The sequence below is a fragment of the Pteropus alecto genome, unplaced genomic scaffold, assembly GCF_000325575.1.
Source record: "Pteropus alecto unplaced genomic scaffold, ASM32557v1 scaffold117, whole genome shotgun sequence".
NCBI classification, from domain to species: Eukaryota; Metazoa; Chordata; class Mammalia; order Chiroptera; family Pteropodidae; genus Pteropus; species Pteropus alecto.
This window is the reverse complement of record NW_006440642.1, coordinates 2,500,761-2,514,555: the sequence shown is the minus strand read 5'-3', so window position 1 is coordinate 2,514,555 and position 13,795 is coordinate 2,500,761. Positions and strand designations below refer to the sequence as shown.

The window sequence follows — 13,795 nt, the reverse complement described above, 5'->3', positions numbered from 1 at the left end:
TTATCTATTGAAATTCTGCCTTCATTCAAAACAGGAGGATTAGGGAATAAAGGGAAAAGGTGTTAACTAGTAGAACAACTAAGAAAGAAGTTAGGACTCATTTTGAAGGTTAATTTACAGGTTTTTTTACAGTTTTTTTTTAAGAAATTATTTTCTTCTCTCAGTCCTAATTGTATTTGAAAGCTATTTGTAATTTTGAAGTAGAATTTCAAAAATGTAGAATTCATTATGGTAATTCTTTTTATATGTTAGAACCTTTCATGATTGTTGTGAAAGAGCCATAGAAGTAGTTGTATTGATTTAGTAAAGCATTGTTTAATAGAAAATGTGTCTGACTCTTGACTCTATAATTATACTTTTAAAAAAGTGAAATTTGAACTCTTTGAATGCACATCTGATCATTTTTAGTAAGCTTTATTTGGATTATTGTTTTAAATTTTCAGAGCAGAGAAATGACTGCAAGGCCGTTTTCTTAATCCTGTGTAACTTAATTCTAGAGAATAGGTTACATGGTAGAGAAAGGATGTAGCTAGCTTTTTTTTTTTTAAATTAATTTTTTTATGGTGACATTGGTTAACGAAATCCAATAAGTTTCAGCTGTACACTTTAACAGTAAGGCATATATATATTTACACCGTGTATTCACCTGTGGCTAGCTTTTTAATATGGCTTTGACACTCACTTTCTGTGTAACTGCCATCTGAGTATAGTAGTGTGGGAGTTTAATGTACTGTATGTAGTTCAGTCTTTCGGGTCTTTTCCAGTTGGACAGTTGCTCCTTCTATAAGTATTGCAATGATAATATGATAATATAGTGAACAAGAACTGGGAACAATATCTTTTTCAAAAAAGTGAAGTTATATTATAAATGATTGGTTTGACTCCATTTTAAGTAATTCAAGTTTCTGTTTTTCTTTTGGGAGAATAGGTCATAGCAAACGACAGAAGTCCCTTGGTGGGTAAAATCCACTGGGAGAAAATGGTGAAAAAAGTGTCAAGATTTGGAATACGTACAGGCACTTTTAACTGTTCCAGTGACCCCAGGTAAGTTGATTAGGCAATTATTAGAATTTGAGTTCTGACCAGAATTTTTAGAATAAAAATAATGATAGTAGAAACCTCTTTAAACTGAAAACTAATTATAATGTTTAGCACACTGTTGATTACACAGGTGCTTGATTAGCTTTTGATAAACTGGTGGTTATTTACTTTCTGCAATCTCTTTTTTTCTCTGATTCTTCTCTGTTCTTTCTAGTGGAGGTTACTCGTAAGAGTACGTCTTCAGTTCTTTATGTTTCAGTTTTCTTTCCCAAAGAGACTTCAACATATTTATGGCTTTAGGTAACAGCTTTATGCTGACCTAAATCTTCCATAATTCTGATCCTTTAGTTTGCATTTTGATACTCATTTTCATCAGCCCTACAATTATCGTAGGTATATCCTGTTCCCTAAACCTAGTGTCCAAATTGATTCATCCTCTTTTTCCTTAATAAACCATGTGCCCTTTCTACCTTTCCTTTTCTTTTTACTATTTGCTTTTTTTCCATTTTCTCAGACAAGAATCCTTGCAGACATTTTTGTTTTTCTTTTTGTCATCATCTTCAGTATTTAATTTGTCAAATTATTTCTTGTTTTATTATTCCATTATTCTTAAAAATGCATTTTATTTCAATTTCTAGTGCCACCAAATTATAACCTAAATTCATTCATTCATTTAATTATCCATTCAATAAATACTTAATAAAAGATTAGCATGAACAGCGTGTTTTATTTAGTTCTGAGGAGGGAGCATATGATATTTCTCTAGAAACCCCCACAATATTAGGTAATTTCTTTTTTTGTTGTTCTTTTTCTCTTGCTGTTTTATTATTTTTATTATTTTTTATTTTTTTTAATTTTTTAAATTAAATTTATTGGGGTAGCATTGGTTAATACAATTATATAATTTTCAGGTGTACATTATAATTTGACATCTATATATTCTATTGTGTGATTACCACCGAAAATCCAGTTTCCTTTAGCTACCATATTTGATCCTCTTTACCCACTTCACCCAACCAGGTAATTTCTAATATAGGTAGATATGCCTGACTTACCTATGTCCCTTATATGTGGCCACAGTGAGAAACCCATAAGCTGTAGAAAACCCTCCTACACCACCGCTACACCTCAGATTTCCTTGCCCTTCTCCTTTGGGCCTATGTTTGCTTCAGCTCTCCTTACTGTCCTTGGTTTGCTGATGCATCATATAGGGTGAGAGCTATTGTAGCAGGATTCCCTAAGGGTTAGAGATAAGACAGGAAGTTCTTGTGTTTCCTAATTCACATTTAGTCTTCTTGTCTACCCACAAAGCTTCATTCTCATCTTCACAGAACCTTGATCATGTTCCATTTTCCAGTGCCTTTTGTTGAAATGTCCAAGATAGCCTAAGTGCTAATGATCTTATGAAAAGGAAATCATTCTTATTTCTGTCCTTTGTTCACCAAAACCAATTGAATTTGGTCTGATTCCATCATTCTTAGTGTATAAGTGAAAGATCTTCTTTTTCCACACTGATGATTGTAATACCAGAACAATGATAGTGCTGATATTTTTATTTTTTTTTCAGATAATGCCAACAGTTAGTATCTTATTAAAAATATTCAGAATTGATTTTTTAAAAAATCAATGAACTAAACAATACATTTCAAACATTGTTACTTATAAACACATTAGAAAATATCAAGTAAAAACAAATTTACAAAAATGTAAAGATTAAACATATATTACAATCTAATGTAAGTTGTTAGCATTAATAAAGACTTCAAAAATAAAGTAAGTATGACATAAAATGAAGATAATCTATTAAGCATGAAAAACTGAAAGAAATAGTAATATTTGATTTCTTTTTTTGGTGTAATCATGTAAAGCAAAATATATCAGAAGTGTCATATTGAGGCCAGTGGATTTTAGTGCAAATTTTTATAGCTTTTTTTTTGGAAAAGCACTTTTACTTTACCTTCTTCAGTTTCATCACAAAAATGGAGATTTTGATGCACAGTTACTTGTATCAGTTTCAATATTGTCATGTTCATGTTTCCTTTTATTTGGAAAGTCTTCCAACTAGAGTAAGAACTGTTCTTGCCATAGAAGCTGTGCTTAGTCAGAGTCACTTTTTTTTTCTTTTGAGGATCATGGAGATATAAAAGAACAAAATAGGGAAATATAGAAAAGCATGTCCAGAATGTCAATGCAAAATGTAACTGGCCAGGAAATAATTTATTCAGCAAGTGTTTTAATTATGTGTTGAATAATTGAGTCATCACTTTGCTGTCAGATTTTTGAAAACACCAAAACTCTCCACTACACTGTCTATGCTACTTTCTTTACTGTAGTTCCTTCCCTGGGTAGCCTCCAGGACAGCCTCCTCTAGCGTGCCAGCCCCATTGTACAGCAGTACTTTCTTGACCTGTTTTGCCCCATAAGAACATTCAGGACCATTACCTCTGGGCAGCATCTGACTCTGCCCATGGCAGCAATTTTAATTTCTGTCCCTGCTTATCTAGCTTGCCTGGCCCTAATTCCTCTCATTCCTCAACCAAGCAATCTAGTTCTATACCTTTTAGGTCTATCCTCCGCTCTCTTTTTTTGGAGAAAGTAGAAAGTGAAGTGGGTGTGTATCTTCATGGGATTGGAGAGGTTGGGGGTAGTAAAGAGCAGATAGTGGATATTGGAATTGGAGGAGCCAAGTGGTAAATAGGCCAGGAGGTCTTATGGTGAGAGTATCAGGGATGCATACCCCATGCAGTAAGCAGGAAAGGGAAAGGAAGGAGTGAGTGGAGAATGGGCCAGGAAGGCCAAGGAAGCCAATGACCTCTTCTGAAGAAACAGCATTATATAAACAGAATACCCAAGTTTCTTTTTAAATATAGCATACCATACCAGAAACTGCAGTACCAAAATTCACAAGCCATGTTTTCTATTATTTTTAGTCTTCAAATTCTCTAAGAGATCTCAAAAGATTTACTTTAAAAAGTAGAGAATTATTTCCTGGTATTATTATTGAACTTATTCAAACCTTTAAAAAGGTATTTTTTAATTCACAGTAAATATTTTTATATAAGTATGGTAATGTAATAGTCTTTAAAAATGATATGTACATTAGTCTTTATTTCTGTTAGCAGTAAGGTTTTTAAATTAATATGATATACTTTATTTGTATATTGGGTTTCTTTATACCAATGTCTAAATAAATATAAGTAGCCCGGTAATTTTTAAGTATTAGAATTTTTTTCAAGTCTGGAAAACATGATTTAATTGGAAAGGTATATGATAACATACAGAATTATTTTTTCCTCAGTACTCTTAGATTCTATTTGGAATGATAAACCTTAAAACTATCACTTAGCTCTGAACTGAAAAGAAAGCACATATACATTTGTTTCTTATATGAAGAAATGCATGCACTAAGACTGCCTGTTTTACAGAGATAAGTTTTCTATCAGAAAGACTGTCATTCAATTTGTAACACAAATGAGAAGCCAGATATTCTCTGAAGTGGTCACAAAGATAAAAGAATGACCAAGAGAAGAAATTGTCATCATAAGTATCATACGCAATTAAAAAATTAAAGCTACTTAAAAAAGGTATTTAAGATGTAAATAAGGCAATTATCGATATGCGTTTAACTTGTTGCTTTTTGGGGGAAAGTAAAAATAGAATTTATGTCAATGAATTATTATTTTGCATTAGACAAATACATTGTTAAGGAGTAGAAGATATTTTATTTTGTAGGATATACAGTTCTCAAACCATTGTAGTTAAAGCAATATTGGCATTAATAGAATCTATCTTGTTAAGGAAGTGAATCAACTCAACAAGAAGCTTGAGTCATGGTCTGTGATTCTGAGTCACCCAGATAGTTTCCCAGAGTCATTACCTTGTCTTTATGACATAACATGTTGTCTTCACTTTATTTATTTATTCATTCCTTCATTCATTCATTCATTTATTACCATCCATTTCTAAATCTGTAGTAAAATGTATCCATAGATAATTGTTTGTGCCCTAAGGAACAAAATGTATCCACATGATAGATTTATTTCCCCCAACTTTATTGAGACAAATTTACATAGCATAAAATTCCACATGGTAGGTTTTTGGGAAAAAATACTATTTTTTAAAAAAATATATATATTTCATTTACAATCTCCACTGTAATACAACAGCCATTTTCATTTTTCAGTATTTCATTTGTCCTCTAGTTTTCTAGGGGGGTAGGGATGTCACAAATATTATAGTAAGAACCAGTCTGTTTCCAAATGATTGGAGTCATGACCCCACAGGATAAATCTAAACAAATGATTTAATTTTAGATAAATTCTTCTGTACTTTGTTGTAAAATGGAGTCATTCTTGGACTGAATCTCTTCTTAATATGAAAATTTGTTTCTTCTGTGTTAAATAATCCTCTTCACAGTCTTTATTAAAGAGATGAGAAATTATAAAACAACATGGGACTTGCTAGATGAGCTTTTGTGCACATTACTTTGTAACATTGTCTATGTGCTTCAGGCCTTGTGCTGGGTCCTTGGGTTAATAAATGGCCACAGCCTGGCTCCTGCGGTCAAAGAGCTTACACTGAAGTCAGGGGCTTAGCGTGTAGGATATTTCCTTAGTCTTTGCTCATCTGAATCTAACCATCCTTCAAGACTCAGTTTAGTTCCCAAATCTTTCATGAAATCTTCACCAGTTCAAATTTCCAATAGTATTTCTTTTTGAACTTTTTTTTAACATTTAGTAATAAAATATATAGTTTTACTCGTTTTGCTTCCTCAATAAGGCCTTAAATTCTTTATGAGCAGGAATTATTTTTGTATTATCTTTTGGACCTTATCAACACTAATGCAGTAGTAAGTTCATAATAGACACTGAAATATTTTCTGTTTCCCTTGACTTTTCAGGGTATACTTTTCTTTAAAAAAGAACATAGAGATATAAAACAAAACAAAAAAAACCTACAAAAGGAGAGCTTGCTTTTCCTCTTGTGCAACGGCCAGATTATTGGTACTAGCTTTGATTTGTTGCAGGTTATTTGGTTTTGGGGAGAGGGTATCTTTCAAGTGCTAAAGAAATTTATCAGGGCTAGAGATTGTTTGCATAACAATGAGGATAAGCAGGTAGCTTATCTAGCAGCCTAGTTATTTACTTACAGTTTACTTTCTTATAGATACTGCAAGAGAAGAGGCTGGGTACGATCCACACTCATTATGTCTGTTCCACAAACAAGTACTTCTAAAGGGAAAGTCATGCTTAAAGAATACAGTGGACGCAAGGTTGAAGTAGAGCATATTTTTAAGTGGATAACTGCTCATGCAGCTTCTCGGATCAAAACCATTTATAATGCTGACCATTTAAAAGAAGAATGGAATAAAAGTGATCAATATTGGGTAAAAATATACCTATTTGCAAACCTTGACCAACCTCCAGCTTTCTTCTCTGCACTAAGTATAAAGTTTACTGGAAGAGTTGAGTTTATTTTTGTTAATGTGGAAAATTGGGACAATAAGAGTTATATGACGGATATTGGTGTATATAACATGCCATCATACATACTTAGAACTCCTGAAGGAATTTACAGATATGGAAATCACACAGGTGAATTTATATCCCTTCAGGCCATGGATTCATTTTTGCGCTCATTACAACCTGAAGTAAATGATTTGTTTGTTTTGAGCTTGGTTCTAGTTAATCTTATGGCTTGGATGGACTTATTTATCACACAAGGAGCTACCATAAAGCGATTTGTGGTTCTCATAAGCACTTTAGGGACATATAATTCTCTATTAATTATTTCCTGGCTGCCGGTGTTGGGCTTTTTACAGCTCCCTTATTTAGATAGCTTTTATGAATATAGCTTAAAATTGTTGAGATATTCCAATACAACCACACTGGCTTCATGGGTAAGGGCGGACTGGATGTTTTATTCTTCACACCCAGCGCTGTTTCTTAGTACATACCTTGGACATGGTCTACTAATCGATTACTTTGAGAAGAAGAGACGGCGCAACAACAATGACGAAGTCAATGCCAATAACCTTGAGTGGTTATCAAGTCTGTGGGACTGGTCCACCAGCTGCCTCTTCCACCCAATTGCTTCTTTTCAGAACTTCCCCATAGAATCCGATTGGGATGAAGACCCTGACTTCTTCTTGGAGCGGTTAGCTTTCCCTGACCTTTGGCTTCACCCTTTGATACCAACTGATTACATTAAAAACTTGCCAGTGTGGCAGTTTAGGTGTCTTGGAGTCCATTCTGAAGAGGAAATGTCAGAGGATTCTCACGATATTGAAAATGACACAGATATTGAAAACACAGACACTTTTAACAGTGAAAAGAAAGTATTTGAAGATAAACAGATTCACAATTCACCAGGAAAAGCAAGTCACTGTGGTGCTGAGGCTTGTTCATGTGCCAATAAATATTGTCAGACCAGCCTGTATGAAAAGAAGGGGAGGTCATATGGATCATATAACACTAATGAAGATATGGAACCTGATTGGTTAACCTGGCCTGCTGATATGCTGCACTGTACTGAATGTGTTGTTTGTCTAGAGAATTTTGAAAATGGATGTTTGCTAATGGGGCTGCCTTGTGGTCATGTGTTCCATCAGAATTGCATTGCGATGTGGTTGGCTGGGGGTCGACACTGTTGCCCTGTTTGCCGGTGGCCTTCTTATAAAAAAAAGCAGCCATATGCACAACGTCAGCCCTTGTCAAATGATGTCCCATCTTAACCACGTGCAATTTGTGCTTTATAAGCTTTGAGTATCTTACAGCTTGCCTTTTTAATGTTAGTCACAATTTTTGTGGTTTGGAGTTTAGTTTAATGTTAGTGCAATGACAGGAAATACACATTATGCTAATGTTGATGACAATTATTTGGTTGCCTGTATGTCAATTGAATGCATACTTAATTGTAAAAAATTTTATTTACAACATTTGCAATTGAGAAGTTAATGTTTTTTTGTAAGCACAAAAGAAGTATGATAGAAATTTATCCTAGCAAGACTTTACAAAGTAGGATCAAATTCTAATGGAATTGAGGCAATTTCTTATCCTAAATGTTTCCTCCTTTTTTACAATCTGTCCAGCATCTCTTGGTTAAATAATGTATGCTCTGAGATATGAAATTAAAACAGACCAATGAAATAAATTATTTTAAAACCAGAAGAGTTCAGCTTTTCCATTGTTGAATTGTTTTTGATAAGGTGTCTGAATTCTATAGGCGTTTTGTTGGTTTGTTAGTTTCACAGATAAGTCAAACATGATTCTTGACTCATGGGAAAAAAAGACAAAAATTATGTTGTTTGATTTATCCCTTGTTGAGCAGAGAAAATAATGCTTTTATCAGATTTTCCTGGGAGTGCAGAATTGAAGGAAATATTAAAGGTCAACAGACTCTAAAATCTGTTTTTAAAAAGAAAGTTTGAATTCATAAAGCAACCTATTGAATTTAGTGAACTACAGATTCCAAGTTTGTGGGCTTTGTAGTTACTGAACTCTGTGGTTAACCATAACAGTGGCCAGAGGTGATGTTAGTTTACCTTCTAAGCTTGGTTAGCTTTGATAGAATTGGGCTTTTTAAAAAGTATTGACTCATTTATGAGTATTTAGCATATTAATCTAAGTAAAATCAACTATAGCAATTAGCCACACATAGATTACTTTACGTTTTTCCTGACTTTCTATTTGAAAAATTTGAAAACTACAGAGACAGTGGAAACAGTACAATGAACATCCATTTCTCTCTAATTCACAAAGTATTTACATTTTGTTAATTTGCTTTCTGTCCTCTGTGTATATTTATCTTTTTCCTTTCCTTTTTGTTCTTTTTCCGTTTTTCCTGATCCCTTTGAAAATAAATTTCAGTCTTCATGATGCTTTACCACTAAATATAAGTTGCAGAACGCAGATACCCCTGCCTGCTGAAGACAACTTGCGGCCACACCCTGGAAAACCACAGAAGTCTTTCCTGATCCCTTTGAAAATAAATTTCAGTCTTCATGATGCTTTACCACTAAATATATCACCACATATCTCCTAAGAACAAGAGTATTTTTTAATGTAATCATATCACTATCATACCCAAGAAATTTAACATTGATTCAATAATATCTAATATATAATTACTATTCTCTAATTGCTCCCAAAATATTCTTTGTATCTTTATATATTTTGTTTTTATTATGCACTCAAGGTTTATGCATTGAATTTAGTCTTATTTCATTCTTTAGAGCAATACCTCTGCCTTTTTTAAAATTTATTTTTTTAATTTTATTTTTTTAAGTCTTAACTGATACTAACATTTTTGAAGAGTACAGACTAGTTGGCTTATAGAATGTTCCATGTTCTGCATTTGTCTGAATGTTTCTTCATGATTAAATAGAAATGAATGATTTTGCCTAAATTGTATGTACTTCTCATTTGCTTGACATCAGGAGGCACATGAGGTCAATTTATCTCACTTTATAATTAAGAAAGAACCTGTGAGGCAATATGAACCCAATGATTTTAATATCCTTTGATGGTTATTAACCTGAATCAATTATTAAATAGGAGTTATAAGATGGGGGTTTTCTAATTCCATCCTTCATTCTACATTTATTAGCTGGCATTTTTTTTGTGAAGAAGCTTTCCATTTTTATACTTTTCTTTCTCTCAGATTCTTTTTATATTCAATATGTTAAAATTCATTCTTTTTGATGTTCAAATCATCCCAAGTTTGGCAAGTGGCAGCCCCTCGAAGCTAGCTGTTATGTCCTATTGGTATGTCCCTTTCAATCTTGAAGCACTTACTTGCTTTTTGACAGAAGGTGTTCCAGACTCACTATAATTTCCCTGGCCCAACCCTGAAATCAAGGCATTTCTTCAGAAGGTCCAAGGTTCATGGTAGACTTCTATTGACCGCCTCCCAAAACAGTAAAATTTTCTCATTCTGAATTGTTGCTAGGTCACTAGCAGAAATATTTTTCTTCTTGGTGCACTGAGCCTCATTTTCAAACATAAATAGAAATAATAAGGACTAATGGTTACTTTTTATTAATATTTGGGAGCTTTTTAAAATTTTTAAATAAAAATTGAAATACTGCTCCGAGTGCTCTAATTTTCCTTTTGAAAAAAAAAAATAAATAACATTGTAAATGTTAATGTTTCCCAAAGTTCCACCGTTGGCCCACTGCTGTTTTCTCTCATGTTCAGCAGATGTCTCAAATCTACATGTCCTGGCAAAGGCCTGTCCCCAGATCTTCAGTTTTACATACAGCTATCTGCGGAACAGCTCCTGTATGCTTTTAAGTACCTAGTAAGTCAAAACAGCTTTTTCATTCTCTCTCCCAATACGAGTCCTGTTATGGTTCTCATTTCGATTAGTGGGTGATACAATGTTGTCCAATATGAAATGTACACAAAAGTACAAACATTTTAAAAGAATAAAATTTCTCTAGCATCCCTGGGCACACCACTCTTTGGGGACTACTAGCCTAGAAGATAAGCCAATCACCTTAACACTGGCTTTCAAGACCTTTCAAAATCTGTTAATGGCCCAAATCTTAGACTTACTGAGACACTACTGCTTTGTTACTCCAGGGCCATGCTCCAGTTTTTCTCAGTGCTTTGTTACCACCTCTGCTTGGTGTTCTCGTCTTTTCTTCTCTGCTTTGTCTAGCTAGATCCCACTTTTTCCAGAAAATTTAATACTTTCCTATCCATCTTCTCATTCCCCAAAGGGCTAATAAAGAGACGAAGAGAACTTTTACAGTGAAATCTCAGTGGCTGTTACCCTTGCTTATGTGATCAAATTTAGCATCGCAAACAATGGAGCAAACTGATATGTGCCCTTCTATATCACAGATACCTTGCCCTTTCCTGGTGTCTGTATGCCCTTCTTATATCCCAGGGATACCTTGTATATATGCCTGTCATAATTGGCTGCATTGTATTAAAACGGCATGTGGTCTTTTTCTAGTGAACTCTCTTAAGGTAGGAACTGGGTTTTATTCAACTAAATATCTGCAGTCATGGCATAAAGTAGAGATAATACCTTTTGAATATTAGACATGCAATGAAAATATTACAGTGAAGTCACAGAAAATAAATGCCAAAAGTTCAGATCTCTAGGGAAGCTTGACTCATCTCTTAATTGTTAAGCATAGCAAATAATGCTTTTATCAGATTTTCTTGAAGGTGGGAAATTGAAGGAAATATTCAAAGGTGACAGACTCTAAACTTTAACTGTTTTTAAAAAGAAAATTTGAATTCTTAGAGCAACCTATTGAATTTAATGAATGACAGAGTCCAAGTATATGGGCTTTGTGGTTACTGAATTCTATGGTTTGTAATGGTAGAACACACGATTGTCCTGCTTAAGAATTTTTCTGCTAATTATTTCCTGTGTAAGTCTTAAATCTTTCTTTAAGTATGTTAAGCTCCCTGAAAGCAGGAGTAATGCTATAATCTACTGCGATATTCTTAACATATTAAACCCAGAGTAGATATTCAGTAAATAATTGATGTCTTGAATTTTTAAAATCTGTTTTAATTTTACCCTTTACTAAACATTTTACCACTCATCTAGTACAGATAGAAAAGATAAAACAAAAGAGATTATATTTTTAGCACCCATTTGTAGTGACAAAGATACTGATATTTTTTTGGCTTGCTCCAAGACAAAAAGTTTAATATTTTTTCATGCAGTCATCTACTTCTTTTCATCTCTTCTTTAGAATATTTGGGAGATTATTCATATAATCTTTCTTCTTCCTCCCACATTTTTCCCTTTGGCCATTTTATTGTTCATTAAAACTCTACCAGCAGGTCTACGCCCATGCTACCCTGAACAAGCCCAATCCCGTCTGATCTCGGAAGCTAAGTAGGATCGGGCCTGGTTAGTACTTGGATGGGAGACCATCTAGAAAGACCAGGTGCTGTAGGCGTAATAAATAAAAAAATAAGAGATTGTGAACTGGCAAGGTTTGCAATCTGTGAGGTCAACCAAGGGTTGCCTCGCCTAAAAAAAAAAAAAAAAAAAATACTCTACCAAAGGAATGAAAGGTAGAGAGGAAATGTTGGGTCTCTTTTGCTATTGGAGCTAACTAAAAATTTGGAGAAAAAAATGGAAATTTAACTATTAAAATTACATTTTTGAATCGTCTGTTTTAACCATTCTATTCTTGTTCTTTGTTGTCAAAAATTTAAGTATATTGATTTATGATCCATTCTTTGCTTAATTTTTTATATTCTCACCAAAAATTTTTATTATTTCATATATAGTAGATCATTTTACTTCCTAATATTCCTGTGTAACAGAACAGAAGGAATTTCCACTTAATAGGTGATGAGAACTCAGGATAACCAAGATGTGACTAGGATACAGCTTTCGAATTTGAATGTCTTCAGGGCCCATATAAACAGTTTGAGTAAGTTGTGGTGGGGGCAACAGTGTGTATACTCCACGTAAAAGTATTCAAATATTTTTTTTAAATATTGTGTCAGCAAACCAAAGCGGGTGGTGGCCTCTAATTTCTGGATAAAATTCTATCTTGCTCAGGGCTCTTTCTACTATATTTTCACTTAGAAATAAGTGTGTTTGTGGAAAAGACGGCTATAGGAAACTGCCTTTTGTCAAAATTATATTATGCTTTATGCGGTGCTAAATTACATACTTGTTACTGTCAAGTTCTCTTGGTTTTTGTGCATGATGAGATAATAAGCACTTTACATTATATTTTAAACAACTGGCACTTGAATATTCTTATTTAAAGTTTATTTTAAAATACACTCATAGTGTTGACAAAGAGGACACCTGAATTTATAACATATTTATTTATGAAGAACAAAAATAAGCTTAAAAATAGAAAGGCACACAAAGAGATGTCAAAGTTCAGGTACTAGTGTTTTCTTGTTTTCTTTGTTTTTTTTTAATTTACTTTTTCAAGTTTTATTGAGATATAATTGAAATATAACATTGTGTAAGTTGAAGGTGTACATTGTGTTGATTTGACACATTTATATATTGCAATATGATTACCACTGTATCATTAGCAAACAATTTCATCACATCACATAATTATTATTTTTTTTTTGGATGAGAACATTTAAGATCTCTCTTAGCAACTTTCAAGTATATAATACAATATTGTTAACTATAATCACAGTGCTGTACATTGGATCCCCAAAACTTATTCATCTTCTACCTGGAAGTTTGTACTCTTTAACCAACATCTCCCAACTTCCCCCACACCCCAGCCCCTGATAACTACCATTCTATTCTTTGTTTCTATGAGTTTGGTTTTTTTTGGATTCTAGATATAACTGATATACAGTTTTGTCTTTATCTGACTTATTTCACTTAGCATAATGCCCTCAAGCTTGATTCATGTTGTCACAAATGGCAAGATTTTCTTTTATCTCATGGTTGAATAATATTCCATTGTGTATATATACCATATATTCCTTATCCATTCATCAGTTGATAGACACTTAGTATTTTCTTATTTTCTTAGCATCTACTGAAATAAAAGATGCTTACACAGAGAAAATTTATTCTTACTTTACATAGAATTTGAATGAGCTTGGTGATCTAGCTTACTAGTCTATAGAATAGAAGCTACATGTGTAGAGACTGTGGAGTAGGGGTGGAGCCAGCTAGAGGCAGGCCAAACAAAGAAGTTATTGTTACAATATTTTGATAGTAAGGGACAGAAAGTACTAGGGCAAAAAAAGACCAAAACAAAAAACAGTAGTTTGTGACCAGATAA

The 13,795-nt window shown here is 33.4% G+C and overlaps 1 protein-coding gene and 1 pseudogene across 3 annotated transcripts in view; both read left to right on the top strand.

Annotated features, from left to right (window-relative positions):
• Positions 1 to 13,795, top strand: part of LOC102882656 (charged multivesicular body protein 3) — a 98,846-nt gene that overhangs the window by 11,799 nt on the left and 73,252 nt on the right. The window contains exons 3-5 of one of the 3 annotated variants that reach the window (XR_001517394.2): positions 929 to 1,044; positions 4,467 to 4,625; positions 6,208 to 6,326. The exons of 1 other annotated variant lie outside the window; for it this stretch is intronic. Coding sequence is in view for 1 of the 2 variants with exons in the window: in XM_006917715.1 (XP_006917777.1) it covers positions 929 to 1,044; positions 6,208 to 7,774 (1,683 nt within the window). In the remaining variant the exon portion in view is untranslated. Of the gene's footprint in view, positions 1 to 928; positions 1,045 to 4,466; positions 4,626 to 6,207; positions 8,213 to 13,795 lie in introns of those variants that run through there. One more of the 3 variants, XM_006917715.1, reaches the window with a different exon arrangement.
• Positions 11,853 to 11,971, top strand: LOC112484551 (annotated as a pseudogene).